General features: G+C 41.0%; 1 protein-coding gene across 2 annotated transcripts in view; it reads right to left on the bottom strand.

Moving 5' to 3' along the window:
* Positions 1–22,383, bottom strand: part of DOCK1 (dedicator of cytokinesis 1) — a 225,924-nt gene that overhangs the window by 35,038 nt on the left and 168,503 nt on the right. For both annotated transcript variants that reach the window (XM_015867551.3, XM_015867552.3), the window contains exons 34-40: positions 18,186–18,271; positions 17,836–17,992; positions 14,745–14,785; positions 13,414–13,504; positions 10,320–10,439; positions 3,515–3,604; positions 942–1,046 (exon numbers count right to left, since the gene is read on the bottom strand). In XM_015867551.3, coding sequence (XP_015723037.2) covers positions 942–1,046; positions 3,515–3,604; positions 10,320–10,439; positions 13,414–13,504; positions 14,745–14,785; positions 17,836–17,992; positions 18,186–18,271 — 690 coding nt within the window. The remainder of the gene's footprint in view (positions 1–941; positions 1,047–3,514; positions 3,605–10,319; positions 10,440–13,413; positions 13,505–14,744; positions 14,786–17,835; positions 17,993–18,185; positions 18,272–22,383) is intronic.

The raw sequence follows: 22,383 nt of genomic DNA, 5'->3' as shown, positions 1-22,383 counted from the left end.
CTTACACAGCATCATGCATTTGCATCTGCTGCTGACATATGGTTGTGTCAGTTTGCAGCACTGCACTCCATACGCTGCTGGGCATTGCTGACCCTGCCACTTCCCTGCGCCCCGACTCCCTTTGGTAAGGGCTGTCTAACAGTGTTACCAGCCAAGCTCAGCTCCCACTTTTTTGTCTGACAGCCTGCACACAATCAATGCTGCACAATATGACCTTAGCCTGGGCAGCTTAGCTGAGAATTTGTTGCACTTCACAGCATCTATGAGTGGTAAAGTACACCTGCATTACAGCAACCCTGGGTATATGAAAAGCCATGGGCGTTTTCAGCTTCATGAGATGATTCAAGAACTTCATCACTGGAGTAAGTTAACCTGGAGCCAACACAGCCACAACCAGGAACTCCTCTCTTGGACAGGAAGCCTGCTGCCAGCCCTGGCCAAAGACAACATCTCTCTGAGACTATCCTGGAGCATAAGAAATCTTATCTTCAGTTTCATGAACAGTCTTTATCAACTGGAACTCTTCCACAGGTGTTTGGAGAGAGACTCTTTCCAGGCCCCAATTCCTCATGTTTAAAGAAAGATATGAGCAGAACAATAGACAGACAGTGTGTTATTTCCGTATCACAGACTGAAAAATGCCAGAGTCCAGAGACTCATTGCAGAGATGAAACTCAAAGGTGTTAACAAACACTTAAGGAACACTTACGAAGTATAAAGTATTGGGTATTTTGGAAGAAAAAGCTACTCTACTAAAATCCTACTATTCCTGGAAATAGGAAATGAAAAGCAGATGATTGTTTTATATACCTAGGAAACAACCACCAAGGTTAGGCAGACAGTAAATAACACACTGACAGCAGTGCACTTTGGGCACAGCACGGTGAAATTTCCAATGGAAGAAATCAGGCTACTGCCTGTGGATGAAGATGTGCACTTACCCTTATGAAAGTTGGAAATCCCTGGCCATAATATCCAACAGCAAAATAATCTGGTTTTGGTCTTATCACTTTCACAATGTTTTCATAGAACTGAGCTTGTTTTCTCTGGAAAATAAACAGGAAAGACTTTAATGTTATAAACTTGAAGAAGATTACCTGTACATGTCTTATTTGTAGCTCTAACTTGAAGACAAATCTCACTTGCCCTTTTCTTCACTGTTTTAAACAGACATAGAGTAATATTTTGAGATACAAAACTCTGTATCCAGTGTTTTCAAGCTCATCTGGGTGAGCCTCATTATCCCACTCTGATAATGAAATTTTGATGAAGGCCATGAATCTGCACATCAACTTGAATTCATGGCTGCGACACAGCCCATGTTGAAAGGCTGGAATGGAGAAATGCACACTGTAAAGCTGCCTTTCGATGATGCTGACTTCTGGCTTTTCTGCTGTTACATTTCATTACATTTTCCTACTAGTTCTCTTTCATATTTACAACTGTTTATTTGCACCAGAAAGCACGTGGTTGAGGACTGCAGGAAATGTAACTTTTGGAATAAATACACGCATGTCAGACACCATCTGTTTTCAAAGTGGAATCCTTCTTTATCTCAAATGATGAAATAGTAACAAATGTGCTGCTTTGGACGATCTGTTCATTAGCTTATTTTTAGTCTATTCCTTTTCATAAGAGAACAAATTCTGACTTTTGGAGAGGTTTATTACTGATCCCATTTGACAGATAACAGTAAGTGGCAAGAAGACTACAAAGACCCAGATCTGCCATACACTTCTCAGTTCAGCTGTAGCAGAACTATTTTGCCATTTGTGAATTGTCTTAGAGCCTAATATCTCCTATTGCTTGAACAAAGAAGCCAATAGGGATAACAGAAACAAACAAAAACTTGTTTATTTTCATTCTGGAACATCCCCCCACCACCTAAGGCCGGCTCACTGTTATTCAGTAGCACCAATAAGAAAAGCCTATGGGATATGCAAGACCTGAATCATATTAGAGCTTGAGTTTTCATCCTTCCCTAACCAGGGATGGATGCCTAATGTACGACTTTGTTAATTTCTCCCTACAGTTTCTCCTGTCTGACAAACAGACAGCAGATAAAGTTGCACTGGGCAGTTCTGGATTTTCCCTATTACAAGTGGGGGGAAATGTCATTTCCATACACAGATGAAACTCACTTTCCACCGCTGCCTCTCTTGTAATTACATCCCTTTATGTAATTATTGATGTATTTACTCTGAGAGAGAAGTGGTAAAAAACACCTAGCAGTATTTTTGACCATCAGCTACGCCATACAAAGTGCAAATTCAAACTGCAAAAAGTGGATGAAGGATGGTAAAGTATGGCTGCCTTCGTGACAAAAGCTGATCACATTCCCATGTGCAAGCAGAAAGGAAGGAGATAGAAAATTAAAAACAAGGGACTCAGAGCAGTTATCTACTGATGAATGATCATACCTGACACAAGAGAGTCATTTCCAGCTCAGGAGCAATCTTTACCAGATTCCTTTTATATTGAAATGCAGAATATTCTCTATTGGATACAGCCTCACTGTCAGCAGGCTGAGGAAAACTCTTCTTACCTCTCAAAGCACCTTAGAAATGCTTTCTGTTTTAATTCTCTACAACTTGGGAGTAAAAAGCAACATGGAGCCACGCTCCAGATCTGTTAGGCAGATGACTACACTCAGCTTGGCACTAAAAATAGTTTAAAGGCCACAGAAAAAGGACCATGCAAAAAGGATAAAAATTCAGGCTCGGAGAGCTGGAGGACAGAATGATGGACTGCACAAAAGAGAAGAACTGATGAAGGACTGAAGAAACTGCAGAGCTGAGAAGAGCAGCATTTGGGCTTTATCCTTTTCTCCTCACCAAATTCTCCTGGGGAGATGGCTCCCAGCCAGTCTCAAACCAAGCACTGTTGTCAGCTGATGAACAGGGCACAAATGGTGCCGTATAAATGACCAGCTAAGGTGGAATGGGATGAAGCCGAAACAATTGAATAAAAAATGGTGTGCAAAGGAAAAACGTATCAAAAATCTGATAGTCAAAAATCTTCCAAACATAAGTTTATACCGGCTCCTGTGAGCGTGGCTGAGAAGTTGGGAGGGAAAGTGACAGCTGCCATTTATCTTGTTGGGGAAGAGCAAGAGAAAAATGGTGCAGGCATAATGAATGGGTAGTGTCGGGGCAAAAATAACTGACTCTAGACATGAATGCCTGGGGATTATTCATACCTAAAAAAAGGAACGTGAATGTGGAAAGACACTTGAATGAGAAAAGCGATTTTGCCTTGTTCCCATTTATATTTAAATTCCGAATTTCCTTTTATGTTCCAAATACATCAGCTTAACACGATGGCAACATTTTTCTTTCGGCTAATTAGTAGCCATTAGTAGCCAGTTATTTAACATTTATCCCCAAAAAAGCCAAAAGCAGGCATCTGTTTTGGTATTTGACTCTCACATGAAAGATCTTCAATATCATTTTAAAACCTTAAGAACTGTATTCTGAAGAGACCATTGGATGTCCATGTTACTTAATAAACTTACCAGCAGTTCGCTGAGTTGTTCGTAATCAAACATTTCATTTTCATACTGTTCTGCGAGTTCCTTACCCAAGGCAATGGCCTCCTCCCACATCTGTTGGAACAAAGAAAAACACCCACAAAACAACAAAACTCAATTACACACCTTGGTTAAACAACAGCATTGGAATAAAATAAATCTTTATAAAACACCACAAAACGCATTGCGTCCCATGCTTGGAAACACTGTGCATCAGATGCGCCAAATAGCTGGGACAGCATTACCCATATGTCTCTGATGCAAATCAAGTACAATGATCGTATTACTTCAGAAATGAAATGATTGTTGCCAGCCCAACCAGATACGCAGCAATGTATAAACATGGCTTGGCCACAGAGCCACCCAGAACCCAGATCTACTGATAAACACTGTTAATTGATTCTAGTTCATCATCACCTCTCTCCTCCTCCATTATCTATAATCTGCATTAAACAGGTCGGGCATCTTGCAGATAATGCTTTGGACAAATACTCATTACACTTCCATTGGTTCTTTCCCTTCTCTTGTTCTCCAACCATAAAATTCAGCAGCTGTCTCAACTGACCCAAAGTAATTTAACAATACCCTTCAGCTCTTCAGAAGCCAACAGTCTTAACGAGTAGAGCACCAAACATGCTTTTAAGCGTGTATTTTTCATTTTTTCCTACTTTAAATGTAAAGAACCACTCAAACCCTGAAAGATGTTTAAATTAGCACACCAGGAGACCTAGGATCAAACCTGATGATTTGTCCCTGCTGCAGAAATTTGGCTGGCCATGCTGACCTCACTTTATTAAGAAAATGAGAGCTGGAACAAGTTATATATCAATTTGCCTCATATTACCCTTCATCTTAATTCACAACTCTTGTCCATGTCCCCTAATTCTCCTCTCTGTAGCAGGCCATGTGAAACACAGAGATGGCTGCAGCTCTACACAGCAGCAGGATGGAGGAGGACTGAGCAAAAGGACAGGACATATAGTTCCCCTTGCTCCAAAAAGACATCAGCCCTACAGGCAAGAAGAGGTTCAGTCAGAGCATCCAGCCTCCCACTGATCCATCAGTTTTCATTTCTTTTCCTAGGAAGTGGCAATTAGGAGACCAGGCAGGATGAATACTCAGCAAGTCTTCCACCTGTCACAGAAAAGCCAATTCCCAAAAGGAAGGTTCCTGCCCTGCAAACCCAAGGCTGGACTGAAAAGCTGCCCAAGCAGATTAAGGGAAGGAAGGGTTGGAAAGCAGCAACCTGAAGAGTTGCTGTTGATGTCAGAGGAGGAGAGCATCATGAGGATGCTGTAGCTGCTAGCAGGAAAAATAATTATGGGAGATGACAGGCTCTTAAAGTAAGGGTGAAATATGGGCCAGAAACTTCACAAGCAGTCGCTGGTATATCTGAGCAAAGGAAAAGGAGCTCTTGAATCCTAGAGAAAAAAAAGCCCTTGCTCCTAGGAGGAAACAGGATCCTTGGGCAAACAGGGACCGAGTGGTGATTGACTTCTGGCAATTCACACAATATTTAATCTCTTCTCTGATTTTTCTCATTTCTACAACAAGTTCCACTGTATTATTTATCTAAGAGAGAGGGCTGGAATGAGCATGAGTTACTAATGCTTGTCAAGTGCCTTGAAGATCAAAACCACATTGGAACACTAATTACAATCACCATAATGAGGGACCCATGTCTGCAAGAAATCAGAAGGCAGTTTCTACACCCTGCAACACAGCTTTTGCAAATGGAAGGCTCGCAATGTTTAATCTAATCTAGAATGATGATACAGAGCATACTTTTATCTCTAGACAAAAATTAATGTGGGCTAAATAGCAGAGGCGTATTTGCAGACATGAAGCATGCTCTCACATACTAGGTCTTAATTTTGGCTCAGAGGAGCAACACACTACCAGTGCATAGAAACTAAACTAACATTTGGCTGTTCAATAAGTCAGCAAGTGAAACCTTTCAAAACCATTTAACCTCTCTCCATTTTGACTGCTGTCGGCTTCTTGACTTCAGTCATCCAGAACTACTTCTGCACATTTTTATTTCACAGAAAATGGTGTTAAAGTTGCTCTCCTTGCCTCGGCTCTCTGCATGCCTCATATTTAACCAGTTGCTCACCAAAACTGAAGCACTTCTACTGTATTTTCCATCTTGAAAAATAGGTATATAGATGACCTCAGGCAAACAGCTTTGTAGCTGAATGAGATTTGAAACAAATGGCAATCTAAATTGTGTTAGATTTGCATCAATGCTGTACACAAACTCATTCAGTTCTTCCTTTGAATCCTGAATAAGTTCCACACATCCAAAACCCACCTGGCAAATGGATACTAACATGGCACGCCATTCAGTGCAAATTAATTGCACTGGGCCCATTTTTTTCCCCCTTCCCTCCCCTATCAGTCAGACCACAACTTCTCCAGAGCAGGGGCTGTGCTTCTATGGCTCTTACCATGAGGCAGCTCCTCCAGCCCAACCAAACCCTTCTGAGTTAGGGAATACGAACATAAGGAATGAATTGTAGAAATGCTACTAGTTAGAGAGCCTGAAGAATGAATTCTCAAATTAAATACCATATAGATTTAGCCTGTATCTTATAGATTTAGTCTGTATCTAGTATCTTTAATATACAAGCTGTAACCACACGATACTAGCATTCTTCCATTTTAATAACCATTTCCTAACGTATAAATGAAGATGAATAGGAAAAAACAGGTATTATGAACAACTGTTTCTCACTTAAATTACTGGAATTACTCCAAACATTCTCTGTAAGTTAGTTCACTAGTTACAACACTCATATTTTGTCTAGTTATTTTTAACGTAACACTTCCAAGTGCCGCAAAGAAGCAAAGCCATTCTCTATTCCACAGCAGATGCACGATAAAACTGCCCAACTATGAGAAAAGATTGCTTCAGTTTGTGCCAATACCTGGCACCTCTCCAGCCAAGGAATCCGCCTGCATCAACAGGACTCACTTTTTGTTGCTCCTGTCTCTTAAAAACCTCACTCTGCTCCAGCATCTCTATTCCGAAATCCAATTGTCCGGCTCAAACCTCCAAAGGAATGGCGAGGAGTTGTGTTATAAGACTCAATTTGTTAAATGTCAACTGCCCCGAACTCCAGAGGTCCACGAGTCAATTAACCACTTGGCTTTTCTCTCCACTGTTTGTGCAGCTGGACTACAACATCTGCAACGCCGCTGAAAATAAAACTGAAATCTGGTAATTTTTAATACGTTGTAGCAGCAGTATATTGTATAACTGTATATTTAAAATACCCTGTGAAATAGACTGAAAATGTCCTGTTTGGTACGGAGCAGATTTATTCAGGTGAGCACTGCATGGCTGTGACAAAGGATTCTGATAAATGAAATCTATACTCTTGAAGGTCAATAACTCCCCATCTGCTGCCTGACAGATTTCCTGCATTGGAAGTTTTCCCAGGTTTGCCCAGGACATGGCAGGTCTTCTGGAGGAATGAGCCGTACTGGGAGCTACTACACAGGATCTGTACGATATACAACTCATTAACACAAGAAACAATTTATCTGCAGAGTGTACCAGAGAGAGAGGTTTGCGACAGTGGGAGGAAAATGGTTTTTATACTAAAGGAATAAGAAAAATGCATACGGACTAAACTAACATGTAGACATGAGCTGCAAATTTTTATGCGAAGGACTCTGAGAATTCGGGAGGAGACCTTAGGGAAAAAGGAGCAATTTAATTTACTTCTGAAGTCCAGATTGCTTGTTGCGCCCGAAGAACTGCAGCATTCAATTCAGTTATTGAGGTTCTTCAATAACAGCAAAGGAGAATCTTAGGATATTTCTTAGCTCATGCTGAGTTAATGGTCAGTAGAAATAAAACAGTCTAGGAGAAGCATATTATCATGCAACACTGAGAGGTATGAGGGACATTCCCAGCACTGTTTATATTTCAGACAGCATTAATTAACCATCAAGAAAGCTTAAAATTTTAAATACACTATTAAAACAATATTTCTCTATTGCTAGCGTAGCATTCAAGAGGCGTAAGATATCCCATTTACTGGGGCATTTCAAGTATCTTGTTCTCTGTGCCTCCAGTAAAACAGTAAAAAGCCTTTTCCTGTGGGCTTAAGAGGTGGGAAGGATGAAGGAGAAGAAACAGGTGAGGAGTGTGCATGTACCTATTTTTTCCTCTAGAGGACCAATGCTTTCACTTTACAAAGGAGCAGCAGAAAACATTTACTCGTTTATAGACTGTGGCATCCACCAGCAAACTGCAATCACGATGTGGTTTGTACATCTTAGCGTGCAGGGGTAAGAATGCTGCAGCTTCCTATATGGCTACAGACACCACATAATCCTTCTTCAAGATGATATCTTTGTCAACAACACCAGAGAATTTCTTGGCTTCAGAAGTACATTAGCACTGACTAACATCAACTGCCCCACAAAGGTAAAATTTCATCTTGTTCCATCTTCCTTTTATTTCTGCCTCTGCTTTTCGTTCTCACTGTGATACGCTCTTGCCAAGCAATTTTCAGTAAAACCCCTGGATTAAGGGCTTTGTTGAAAATTGCCAGACTTCAACAAAACACAGAAAGAGCAAACACTTGAAGAGCAGTTCAAAGGACAGGTTAGACTGCTGTGATAGGAGCAAAGATGAAACGTCTAAGGGCAAAGGCCAAGAGAAATGGAGATGAGACTGGGAAGTACAACATACAACACAGTAAAGGCAAATAGTCCAGGAAAGAGAAAAATATACACATGCCCAACACTTGGAAGGAACAACTTTTCATTCTGGAAAGGAGGGCCTTGGAAGAGTAACAAAAAGCATTACTGATGAGCAATAAAATCCATGATGTCAAAGAACAGAAATTGCACCTGATAGCCCTAATTTCCTAATGAGGATACTTGTGGTGAACACTATTATTTTGTTCACAGACAAATGACGTTCAGTACAAGCTCATATTTGGTCCTATTATATTACAAACTTCTCAGGCACCTCTGGTCTAGAAGTGATATGTTTCTCTGCATAGTAAATACATAAAATTACAACTTTCCTCTACATACACCTCAACATACATGCTAATATTTAAGGAGTAAGCTTCATGGTTGTTCTACACTTGAAAAGTGCCTTGAGATTTCCCCTGGGGAAAACCCTGATTAAGAGAATGGGATCGTGATTGTTGAGAGGCTGAACTACATCAGCCTTTATCATGAAAATGCCAGCGTTTTAAAACCAAGGGTTATCTTTGGAGAAATCCTAGAATCACAAGGTTGGAAAAGGCCTACAAGATCATCTAGTCCAACTGTCCTCCCATTACTGTAGCTATAACAAACCACTAAGCACTAAACTACACCTCGTAGCTGATCCTACTACGCTACATGCCTCTAAGCATGGGTATATCAAGGCAGCCTGGAGTAGAAGAGGAATGTTCTCACAATAGCAGTAAAACACAACTACCAAGCTTCTTTAAGAGCCTGAAAGTAGTTCTACAATTATCCAGGATAAAAAGGGGCCATCGGTGGACATTTCTTGTTAACTTCATGGGAGAAGCAAAGTAGCAGGATCAACACAGAGCAAACTGCCGGACAGAGGCAGAAATTGTTAGTTTATCAGTACACGATTCTAAAAACACACTTAAATAATGCTCCAGATGAGCTACTGATCACAGAATTACACAGTTAAAGCAGCTGCTAAATTTGCAAACTGCACAGGTAAATTCAAGAAGTTAATTTACCCTAATGTCAGAACACCTCAGCTGAGAGGATCACCTTAATTCTTCTGCAGAAACCTGCCATTTGAAACTTCATGTCATATTTTCATATTCTCTTTGTATACTGATTTTTTTTCCTCACCGCTGCATGATACAAAGCCTTATCACCAACTCAGGGGACCAGAAAACAAGTGAGCAAAGATCTGCAGAGGGGAAAGAGATCTTTGAAAATAAATCCTCTGCTCACCAAAATAAATTAAGCAGGAATCCCAGTTATGCAAAGAAATATGAACAGGTGGTCACAGTGCTCCCCTTCAATATCGTACTTCACCAATACATTTTAAAGTGATGAAGATTCAGCTGTTTAACTGCAAGGAAATGGAGTAAATGTAGAATTTTCAGTGCTACTTCCTTTCATTTCATGACAATGTTTCTGGGACATCCCGATGAAGAGAATTTCACCTCTCCATTTTCACCCTTCAGGCATGCTGTTTCCAGGCTCCAATATGTCCCTGCATCCCTCCCTGCCTTCTATGCCAGAACCAGCATCTCTGTGGACAGGTAATGCCAACAGCCAGGTAATGCCAGCTTCCCACCTCACAACATCAAATTCCTCTTGGAAAAACAAGAGCAACAACATCTCTCAGTCTCTCCATTAACCTCTTATGGTACTAACCACACATCCCCTCTCTGACACAGTTCTTTTTGGGTGTGTACATGAGATAAAACAAGAGTAACTGAAGTACTGTATCAGTTGTTGCAATTGCTGGAAAACCAAAGGCCTGCAAGTTCCACGTATCACTCCCTTTTTATTTTCTCCATGGCACCATAGGCACATACGTTTACCTTTAACAGAGCAGTTATAAATGTAGCATTGATTTTTTTTTTACTACGATTTTTCTTTTTTAAAGTATTATTATCTTCCAAGTGCTGGCAAGGTGTTCACATAAAGCACTCCATATAACAGCTTACAAATTTAAAGCTCCCTGAAGGTCAGTTGATGCAAACAATGTTTACAATTCAACTTCTAAGTAAGTTAAAGAAAAGCAACAAAATATTTGGACTTTTTTCCCCCCTCTTTTTACCTTGCCCTTGTCAAAGTAATGGATAATTTCTTGATATAGCTGATCTTTCAGCTGTCCTTGAGTAGCAGCCTGGTATCCATCCCGCTGGGTAAGATGTGCTGCACACGCTTCTTCTGACCACTAAATCACACAGAAAGAAAAAGAGGAAAAATGGAGGCAAATCAGAATTTATGAAACATGTCAGTAAATTTGGGCTAAATGAAATATACATTCTTGATTTAAAGAAGTGGTATCACAGCTAGCAAATATTTTATTACGGTTGTGTAACTTGATTCCCTGGGTACAAGGGCCATTTATTTGCATGCCATTTCTATAATTGGAGGCTAATTACATATATCAGCTGGAAGGAAACTTCTCGAGGTGGCTTCCTCTCCTCAGTGAGTTTGATGAGCCTGACCTTGGCCTGCTGATGGTGCAACCTGCTGGATGCATAATGAACGCTAGTAGGTTTATGTTCAGAGATGCCCCAGAGCCTAGATTCATCAGCACATATGGAAATGACTAGAGGCACAGAAATTAAAGAGCTGAAATGCATTGAGAACGTTTGGAGGTGTGGAAAAGCGCAACTAGCTTTATACAGACTGCTTGCAAATAGCTGCTTGTCTGACAAATGCCTAACAGATAAACAAGGCAAAGATATTAAATGGGTCTTACCATATTAAATGGGTCTTCCCCTAGTCCCAAGATAACCATGTAATTTCTGATGGATTTCTTTATACCTCCATATTCTGGTGCCCAGTAAGGGATAGACACAGCTGAAACCTCTGGACTCCAGTATTCGTATCGCTTCTACATCTCCCTTCCCTCCTCCCCCCCGGTATGCCCTAGGACCCATCTGCAGCTGAGACAATACTGGAGCCTTCTCCCTAGACAGGATACTAATACTATATCCTACCTCTCCAATGCTATCTATTTTCATGAGGCTGGCAGGAAATTAATACCTAAGAGAACTCACAAAACTCCATCAAATCAAATCGCACATCTCCATTAAATCAAATGAAACTTCATAGATTGAAAAAGAGACAGGGACAGGTGCTCCAATATGGCTTGTTGCCTTAAGAAATGAAGTTAAAAAAAAATCTCTGAAAAAAAATTGAAGCCACTACAGAAGGAGGGCTGGCCAGAAAAATAACTTTTGGAATAGAAGAAATCTGTACAAGATTGTGCTGATGGCTCTCTTAAAGCCTTCCCGTTTTTACATCATTCCTAAAAAACACACAGTGGAACTCTCCATCTACTAATGACAGGGCAGCTCTGTACTGTATTGCCATGTTTATGAAAGAGATCTACTTCAGCAAGTCTCCACCACAAAGGCATTTTTTCCAGTTAACTAAGAGCCACCACCTTGTGTTACTGGGGTTGAAAATTAAAACTATATTATTTCATGTCATAAAGTCTCTTTTCCAAAGATGACATCATCAGCTTGCAGTAATCTGGAGAAAACAGAGTTCTTGCAAATCTACAGGGGAAATTCTTCAAAGCTCTCAGTCTTGACCTAAGACCGATCCCATTAAAATCAGTCTGATGCAACACATGAGAATGATGAGTGCCACTGAAAATCCTGTCCTCCAGGTTTGAAAGAATAGCTCAACTACTTGAAATTACACGGTGTGATACAGCTGCGTCCCAAGTAGCACCAAGCTGCTCCACCCACGGCTAACTGGTATGATATTATAGGAGACAGATCAATACACTTCTACAAGACAGTATTTCCAACCTATAAAGTGTATTTATAAACAAACATCTGCTTAGCGATGAAAGCCTGTAATAAAGATTACCCTCATATTTACCATCTTCTATTGATCCACATTATAATAAAACAAAACCAGATATTTCTTTCAAGTACATTAAAAGAGTATATTAAGATACTCATCCAGACTCTGAAGATTTTCTGTAAGAAAAAATGGAATTGGCTAAGCTCTCATTTAAGGTCACATAAAGCACACTGACCAATGAGGTAAAGACATAAAGGGCAAAAGCTGGAATGACTTTTTTGACACCATTCATTTCATCATTTTTCCAGGAAATGCAGCACGTGGGAAAGGCCATGCAGTACCTTCTCTAAGAGGTTTGCTCCTGTAAGGCCTCATAAGCAAATACCACACAATTTGGTAGTTGTGTTTTAGATCCGTAGTAGGAAGATGAGAGATCTTTATTGCTACAGACTCAGTCAGTTACATGCTCCAACTTCTACCCTCAGGTGAGAGCCTACACCTGGCTGTGTGAATGAAGATGCCAAAGCTTTCCCTCAGCTCCTCACCCCTCTGAGATGTGTCTCAGCCCAGAATATTTCACTACCAAAGTAACTGCATCCAATGGGCTGTGTCCAACAACTGTCCCCGCTTTTAATAATGCATAAAGCTTCTGCTACTGTGCTTTTACTCTCCAGACCAATTTTACTCATTTTCTCTGAGTAACAACGCTCTATCTGATTTAAAATATAGTAAATATATCTCAAAGTGTCTTAATTCAAATTGCACAAGTATGCTCTGCATCATACTTAGTCTTCTTATAGCTCGGATGCAGTTTACTCAGTTTTGAGGCACAAATAATTCCTCATACATCCTTCAGAAGAGCTTGATTTAACGTCCTCCACTTCTCAAAACAGACATTTTACACCACCAGTTCTCTTGAGATTGCTCGGATTAAATGAAAGATTGCTAAGAACAATTCACAGCATGGAATGAGATACACTGCCATTACAAAAGGGGTTACTATTAGCACACTTTCTGTAATAATACCTATGGCTTACTCAAGGTTGTCATAAGAAACAAATGCCTCCACACACTGCATAATTTTGATATTTAAAGGAAATGTATATTACAGCTTTTACAGTTTTTGATGTGTGGTCTTTACTTGACTGTGCTTCCATTCATACGCACACATCTATACATACACATATACTAACGGCAGAGGGTTTTTTTTCCTGCATGTTGAGGAATTAATTAGACATGTAAAACATTAAACTGAAACAAGAAACAGTGCACAGATGTTAATTGGTTTTAAATACAGATTGCACGACTGACAAAAATTACTACTACTTTTATTACTGGTAGCATGAGTTCCAGACCTTGCAATGTATGTCAGTGTTTACCTTAAGAAGCTTTGCATGCAGAAGTAACGTGTAGGCAGCTTCTGTGTAGTTATCACATTCTTTGTGCAGGTCACATAGTTTGTACAGGTATCTGAAAGTAATAAAAGCATTCCTTCTTAGAACAGGTTGGCTATCAAAAGTTACAAGTTAATTCAAAAGAACTTGTTCTGGAGAATACAACAGTTCATCCCTGTTTAAACATACAAGTGCATCTGGGATTACTTCTCATTGCTCATATTTCTGTGTTCAGAACCATTTAGGACCACCTGCATTCCCACTGAGCTTTTCTCCCAGTGACTCGTGAAGAGCAATGAGTTCCATACAGAGGACACTGCTCTAATTGATCAGTTATAGAAACAAGCAAGTCCGATTCCTCAACTTCAATATCATTGAACCTCTGAAAGGGGATTATCTTAATTTGTTTGTCAGCTGTTTTAAATGAGAAATTTAAAAATATCTAGATATCTTTGATAGAAGTTTGTTAACAGAATTATGAGAGAATTTGAGTGGGAGATGGACAGTGAGAGCTCATCATCACATCGATGCCAAGGAGGGCAACCTGCTGTTCAAGACAGACTCATGACTTAAGGTGCACGCCCAGTTCCCAATCCTGCCTTCTGCTAGATATTATTCATTTTTGCACTTTATTAAAAGCAATAATTAAAACCATTTAAACAATAGGAAGCGAGTTTACTAGAGACAAGTCTTCCAAATAGATAACAAGCATCTGAGAATGAATTCATGAATAATACTTAGCTACCTAAAATAGCAGTCAAAGAAAAGCTTCATCACTGCAGCACAACAGTCTAGCCAATTTTAAGCTAAAGCACAAATAGAGGACTAGGAACCCTGAGGTTTACAAAAAGCACAACAACATATTACCATTTTCACTTTCTGTGAGAATAGATTTTGAAGGATTCCTAAAAGCTTTAAAGTAAGTATCAGTCATCATTATTATTTAATAGCCCATTTTACTCAAGTCACATACTTTCTACCTTACTAGGAAGGAAAATTGTTTCTTCAGTCAGTTTTCTTTTGACTTACTTATGTTCCTCGTGCGATAACATTCATGCCTATTGACGTGTTCATCATAATAAAACTGAAGAAGTTGGAAGAGGGATACAAAAAACAATCTCATGCATTTAACTACAAATGCTCACTGTTCTCAGTGAGGATAAGCTTCTGAATGTCCTGATGGTTCAGACAAAGGATGTTTTCCATTACATCTTTCCACTGCATCCCTCCATTCAGCCCCCAAGTGACTGCTTAATAAGATCTTAATTTTCTTCAATTTTGCTACAGACAAGCAGATTTTTGTCATGTTTACAAACCTTATGTACATTTCTTCTCTCTCAATTTCCTTGTAGAAATTCTGAAAAAAAATTAAATTAAATAAAATTGTTACAAAGTTTTTGATTTCACAGTAAGAAATACATAAGGAACACAAGATGAATAAAAAGTTCATTATTGGACGGCATCAACCTCCAAACAGCAAAACAAAATCTGCCTCTAGTGATAGAACCCAAGTTATTTAACTTACGAAATCCAACCCTGATGCTTTATGATGTACCATATCAGGGCTTCTGCCTTACTGCAAAGGTTAAGAATTTGCAAGAGCATTACCATTACATATTTGCTTCCGGCATTTGTGAGCCACACATCATTATCCATTTCAGTTGAAATTCTGTAATATATAAAACCCTAATTTTTAAGAAACAGTTGTTCTACAGATTTTAAATTCTAAACCTTAGCTGAGCAATACATCACCTGCCCTTGGATTCTAATAGCTTCCTTTGAAATAAAATGTTAGATTAGTGTTATTTATCTGCCTTCATTCTCATCATTCCCTTCAGAAATGTCTGAATGCCTCCGGTCTTGAGATAAACTAGTTAACACTACAAATATTGTAAACACAGGATATGATAAATTGGGCGAGATATTAAAGGCTTTTCTGAATCTAATTTAAAGTTTGCCTTCAAAAGTTAGAAAAATATCTAAGAAAACAAATTACAAAGAAATTTATGCCCTCCACTGAATTACTGTGTATTTCAGTGCTAAATTAAGCCAGTGTAAGCAGGCACTAAAACATTCACAAGCCCAACAACAGTACATGCATAAGCCTGATACAAACTCATCCCCTTCAAGGAGATCCAAAATATGTAAAGGAATCAACACTGTTGCAAAAGAGCAGGTTTTTAGTGCATGTATAATTTCAGATGAGTCAACTCTCCATTTTCAGGTTGAACTCAAAAAGACAAACTGAACCAAATGAAACGATGCTCCCCAGAAAGTCCTCCTCTCCTGCTCTGCTTATCACTTTGTCTTCTCACCATCCCTCCTCTGGCCTGCCCGCTCCCTTGGCTGCACACATGCTTTGCCAGGGCTGGCAGAGGTAGGAACAAGCAGCCGAGGGAAAAGAGAGGTCTTTTATTTTTCCTTAACATCAGCATTGGCTTAAACGCATATCAAAACCTCTGACTTAAACTATAGTCGATACAGGCAAACCTAATCCTGTGAAAGCCTGTGTATTATTAAAGGCCCAATTAAGAACTCTTTTGAGACCTCAACTGGGAATTACGCTGAGCGCTGGCCCTGGGTCAGATTTTGCAAAGGCATAAATTTCACTTCAGGTGCATGGAGAATGATGAAAAGACTGTATTGGCCCTGGAGGGCAAACAGGACTTTCAAATCAACCTCAGGTTTTAAATCATGCCTACTGAAAGCTAAGTGAAGTTCTGCCCCACGACGCTTTCATCCATTTTCTGCAGACTTGGGTGGCAGGGCTGTGTGTGGGTAACTCACTGTGATTTAACTCGACAGCAGTACATCACACACAGGATTTATCACCTGCAACCACCTGAAGAAGAATTCCAATGGCAGAATCACCATCAAGAGACAGAGAAAACAAAACCAAACCCTACATGTGCCATCGGTTCCCCTGTGGCCGCTACAGCAGGAATTACTGGGAAGGCTCTCATGAGAATTACAATGAAAGGAAAGATGAATCCATTCACCTTCCTTAGGAAATTTCCCTCGTTTTTTACATTGTCGTCGTGCTTCAGAGCATGTAGAGCGCGTGATATTTTATTTCCTATCTTGCCTGGTGCTAACTGCAGCTTTCTGTAACTCCAGTTCTGCTCAGGAGGACACTGTGCCTTTCTGCAGCAACCCAAGGGCACTCGCTGCATCAACAGCCGGTGACATCTCTCCGAGTTCCCCCTCCCTCCCCATTTACTAAACATTCTGATGCTTTTTGATGTGCACAGAGAGGAAAAACAAACTAAAAATAAAATCCCAATCCCCGACTTGATGTCTCTATACTCTCTCTCATTTCGTTTACAGCTTGCACGACACTGCAGCACAAAGGCTGTGCTGCATGAGCTGAGCCCGTTTGCAGCAATCCCAAGTGCTAAAGCTACAAACTATTTACTGAGATCTTTCCAGCCCAGCCTGTATGAAATCTATCAGCCACAGTGCATTAGGCAATAAGCACTGTCTGTACCCCACACACTGAAATGAAGCATGTGTTGATAACGTTACGCAGATAGTGGCTGTGTTTCCCTAACTGCTTGCAGTTTAGTACTGAGCCCTAATGAAAAACATCAAATCTAACCGGCAGTATGTTAGAGGTCTCTAAACTTTAACACAATTTTTTTGGATGTGCTGATTTCGTGCTAATAAAATCTCATACCCCAATGCTTCCAGCAACAGGCACAAGCAGTGTACAATGAACCAAATCCTGCTCTTCCAGCTCTGACCTCAACAGACCAAGGTTTGTAGCACAGACCAGACACAGCAGAATTTCTCAAATGAAGAGAAGGAAAGTTTTGTATCCATAAAAAAAACAAGCTGCTTCTGTTTCCCATGAACTAATAACACTCACTCAGCAGGTGGCGACACACTGGAACAAGTTGCCCAAGGAGGCTGTGGATGCCCCATCCCTGCAGGCATTCAAGGCCAGGCTGGATGTGGCTCTGGGCAGCCTGGGCTGCTGGTTGGTGACCCTGCACACAGCAGGGGGTTGGAACTGGGTGAGCACTGTGGGCCTTTGCAACCCAGGCCATTCTATGAGTCTATGATTCAAGACTGTTCAAAATTTCTGAATATAGGAGCAGAATACAAATGGGACTGCAAATACATGCATTCAATAGAAAACCGCATATGACTCCTTTGTTCCTTATGTCAAGGGCTCTTTTCCATGAAGTTATTCATGCACAAATAGTAAATATCAATGAGTAGCCCCACAAAGACCAATCCTGGAACACTCCTCCTTCAAAGTCGCTCAAGACATCACCCATGTTAGCTCTCATTAAGTATAAAAAGAAACTAAACTTGAATGAAAATCTAAACACAACGAAACAAACTGTTTTGCTAAAGGGGCACAACTGAAGTCATCAATTCAGGCAGGACGTTCCTGCTTACCAGCACGTTGACGGTGCAGCTCATGCGGTTCTCCTTGTTCTCGTCGTGCATGATGGTCCTGTAGTCCAACAAACGCTCCATCAGGCGGACAACAAGTTTGACAAAAGTTTCTCCGCTCTTAGCGAGGTATTTGTGCTTCCTGCAGTGCTCCAAGAGACTAAAAAAAAAGCCAATTACACACACCTTGTTAACCAGGCATAGAAAAAAAAACCTCGACTCAGGTGCGACTTGAAATATCGCGCACCATTAACAGATTTTAATTATTTCTGGGCTACAAAGTTCATTGTAGTCTAATTGCCCTCTCTCCTGACTTCGCCATGACATCAATCTCGCCGCTGATCAACACTTACATTTTGTCAAATAACACTTTGTACTGCTCATCTCCTCTGCCTCCTTCCACTTCGTGATCCAGTTTTGTGATGATCTCATTTTCAAACTATAATTAAACAAAGCAAGCGTAAATAATCAGATGGCAAATATTTCACTTTATGGCTGCAGTCTCAATGGTTCACAGATTGGTTGGGCATCTCAGTGAGATGTTTCGCCTCTATTTTAAAGCTTGATTGACTTCAAGAGTTTGCAGTCTCTGGTATTAGACCATCCATGATGATCCGCTGCCCTACAAGGATTTTTTTTTTTTATTGAAGAAATCATTGGTCAGGTTGTTAAATGAAGCTTAAATATTTGCATTAGGTAAAACTAAATAAGGAGCTTAATGACAAGGAAGGGAAATAAGGAAGGAAAAAAAAGACACCATGTCCCTCGCAATAATGACAACAGAAACAATGGCAAAATAAGGGAGCTGAGAAAGCTCCAGTGGAGATGACTGATAACACCAAAGGCTGCTCAGGCTGTTGGCTCTGCCAGCTGAACTCCCCAGCACTGGGGACATCCCGTCCCTTGGTAGCATACAGGAATTGATCCTACTGTGGCACGACTCAATAAACCCATTAATAAGGCATTGCAGAGCAGGACGGATCTGTTTCAAACAACTTAAGAGTAAATATCCTGATTGGGGAAATAACGCAAACTTAAGCAGGCATTAGAAACCATTTTAAATGCAATCTGGGTAATTCACAGTTTTAATGACTACAGAGGGTTTGACTGCTGCTGCTCTTTTGCTAGGGCTCAGATTAGGAATGAGTTCAAACTATGAGCAGAGGAAGGATCACTCCAGGTCTATTGCAATGTGACAAGTCAATCTCATCATCTAAATCGTACCCCTGCATTAAAGAAGTACAGACATCCACATCAGCAGTGATTCAACTCATTGCCAAGAAACCTCAGCACAAGAGCCAGGGTGAAAAGAAGAACCTTCTGCAGGTGACTGTGACCCCATTAGTCAGAGCAGGGATGTATTGACAGAGCTGTTGGCTTCAGGTTTTTCATTGTCACTTGTTTCAGGAATACCTGACTACTCAGAGGAGAAGCAAAGGGCCACCTGTGCAAGAACAAAGTGTACTAACATTTGGTAAATGTCAAGAGATGTACTTTGCATCTCCAGTTAATATTAACAGCATATCATGCACAGATGAAAACAGAAGACTGCCCAGCGCCACAGCCTTCCAAACTAAGGATGCACTACCACAATTCCAGCCATGAGCTCTCCTTCCCTGTGCCACAGGTCTCCAGCACCCTAACCGCATTTCTTGCTCTTCATAAAGTGTTTCCACCTCACAGGACATCTACCTTATAGTGCCAAGAGTCCTAGCTCCTCTGCTAAAGCCACTTCCCACTGTTCATCAGAATGGAGCTTTCTGTAACAGTGAAAACAGGCTGCTGCTACAAGTCTGAAGGTAAAATTTGACTTTTCTTTCACCAGGGACACAAGCAAGGAGGCAACAAGCACAGCTTCGAGAAGCTCTGCAATGGAGGTCACATGCAGAAGATTTAGCTGAAATCTATGCTGAAAGATAAAATCAAAAGCCATGTGCCAAGAGGAAAAATCTCTGTGGAGCTTCCTGCCAGCCCAGCAGTCTCTGCAGAGGGCTGGTAACTAACAAAAGGGCAGCAGAGACAGCAGGGGATGGATATTTTCCTTAGGGTCAGACCCAAGGGAAGCTGGGGAAGACGAATTGTCATCTGCAGCCAGCAGCTGGGTTTGGTTTGATTTTAGAGGATGCTGCATTTTTCCAGCCCACGATACAAAGTTCTGATGGCATATTAATTTCAGCAAGGAGTGTGAGACCACACACCCCTTGCCAAAAGACTTGTGTCACGATGAAACTCTGATGACATTAGAGCACTTTTATACCACCTTAATTTATATCACTTTGAGGAGGTGCACCTCCATCCACCGCCAGCCCTTCTGCCAACACACTGAATCCTGCGCTCTGCCCACGCAGCCCTTCCTCTGCCAGCAGAGGTTATCATAACATCTCTGTCAAATATCAAGCAGTCGCTTGACCTTAGCTCTGCCACAGCACCTTGGTCCCAAAACAACTGCTGTATGTACATGGTGAGGTAACTGTGAGCCTCCATTTCAAAACCCTCCACAGTTTCCTCATCATCAGCCTCACCGACATTCAGAGCCTCCTACCTTCACAGACCACCCCAGAGTTTTTATCCTCTGCATTTAAGCTGGGAAAGTTATTTTTCCATTCTGAATGGCAGCCTGCCAGAATTGTCTTAAGAACAGAGAAATAACAATCTCTGCTGTGAGTTCGGCGGCTATGAGCTATCATGATGAGTAACTGCAGAGAACGTCCTGCTCACCTACTGCTCAGAGCAAATCTGGGATCCAGGCTAACAATGTGCACAATTCAGCCTAACTGCGAGCTGTCAGGAAATCCTACCTTGAGACTGCATTGTGCACATAGAGATAAAATCAACTAAGTACCCAAACAACAGATATTCTACCCTAAACAGTGTTTATTATTACACTTGACTGTTTTGGAGATGAAAAACCAAAAGGTCAGATTATTTAATCTCAAAGGTGCTCTCTCTACACCCCAAATCATCCCCAAAAAGCCTCGTAGGAACGCTGACTGGAACGGATCTCAAAGGTCATCTAGTCCAAACTCCCAGGTGATGCAAAATCATTTCCAATACAGAACAGGCCAACTGTAACTCAGCCAAGTCCTGAAGATCTCCTTGGATGGCTGATTACAGCCTCTCCGGGTAACCTGTTCCACTGTTGCACTACTTTATTTGTGAAGGAATGAATGGAAAGTGAAGTGAAATAAGGTTTTTAATACCATGAATCCATAATTCAAAAATGACAGGAAAATGAGAACGGGAAGAATAATGCAATCCACCTCCTCTAAGAGGCAACCCCAAGCTGAAACACGTTCCCACAGTAAAAGGATGTGTCAAATAAAACAGTGAAGCAATGCGCCGATGAAACAGAGAAGTCACAAAATTCATGTTCTCTAATGAGACCAGAAAGAAATTGACTTTCCATACCGATGTGAAAAATGACACTTGCTGCCAGCAGGAGCCCTGTAGGTGATGTATTTTTTAGGAAGAGATTACTCATATGAAGAAGAGCAATTACATTTGTCACGCAGGACCATGACTATTCTTCTGATATCAATTTTACTTAAATCTCTGTAAACCTGGGCTCTGTTGTGCCAGCCCTCTTGGGTTGAACTGAGCTGTGGTGTTTTGAGGTTTTTAAGGGAAAGGACCATTAACAGCATCCCTTACTCTGCAATCATTCCTCACACCTATCAAGGAGATGATGTAGCTCAGATCACTCAACCCAGATGACTAAACGTTGCTTAACACTGTCAGGATCCCTTCTTCTCTCCACAAAAGAAGGCGTCGCTGGCACACAGCATGGTTCACACAGCTATTATCTTCCACAACAGGGAAAGAATGGGGCTATGGAGTCACATGAGCACATGGCTCTGGGATGCTGCATCTGGCCTATGATGAAAAAATCTCCAACTTCCCTTTTCTTATAACACAAGATAACACAAGTTAGGGCTGCAATTATAACAAAGGAATTTACTGGCCTGGGTTGCAAAGGCCCACAATGCTCATCCAGCTCCAACCCCCTGCTGTGTGCAGGGTCACCAACCAGCAGCCCAGGCTGCCCAGAACCACATCCAGCCTGGCCTTGAATGCCTGCAGGGATGGGGCATCCACAGCCTCCTTGGGCAACCTGTGAACAGTGAAGAAGCACTATATTCTCCATGTTCCTGTTAAAGACAGTGACACTTGCTGAGGTTCCTTCTGGAGACTTAAGGGATATAACTGGTACTATCGATGAGCTGGATTTCTATCTTTCTGTTGGCAGCGAAAGCTTGAGGGGTGATGCTAGGAAGATTATAGGAAATTATTATCAACTTTTCCTTGTAGCTGATCGAGATCTCAGCTTCCCTTTAGGATACGTGCATGAACTTTAGCATAGAGTATATCCACTGCTTATCTATCTGTTACAATCTCTCATATTGAGAAAACAGTGCTTACAAATCAATGTAAGTTATCAAGCATCTTCAAGTGTCTGCTCAGCTAATAATTTTGGGCTCAGGTTTACCTAAACCTAAAGTGTGGGCAGGCTGTAACTGCAGCACCAGCTGACAATTTAATCTAGCTGTAGAT

This window comes from Coturnix japonica, chromosome 8, assembly GCF_054131305.1.
Source record: "Coturnix japonica strain WE chromosome 8, WE-NBRP24, whole genome shotgun sequence".
Taxonomy (NCBI): Eukaryota; Metazoa; Chordata; class Aves; order Galliformes; family Phasianidae; genus Coturnix; species Coturnix japonica.
The sequence above is the reverse complement of the archived record's forward strand: the minus strand, read 5'-3'. Positions and strand labels throughout refer to the sequence as shown.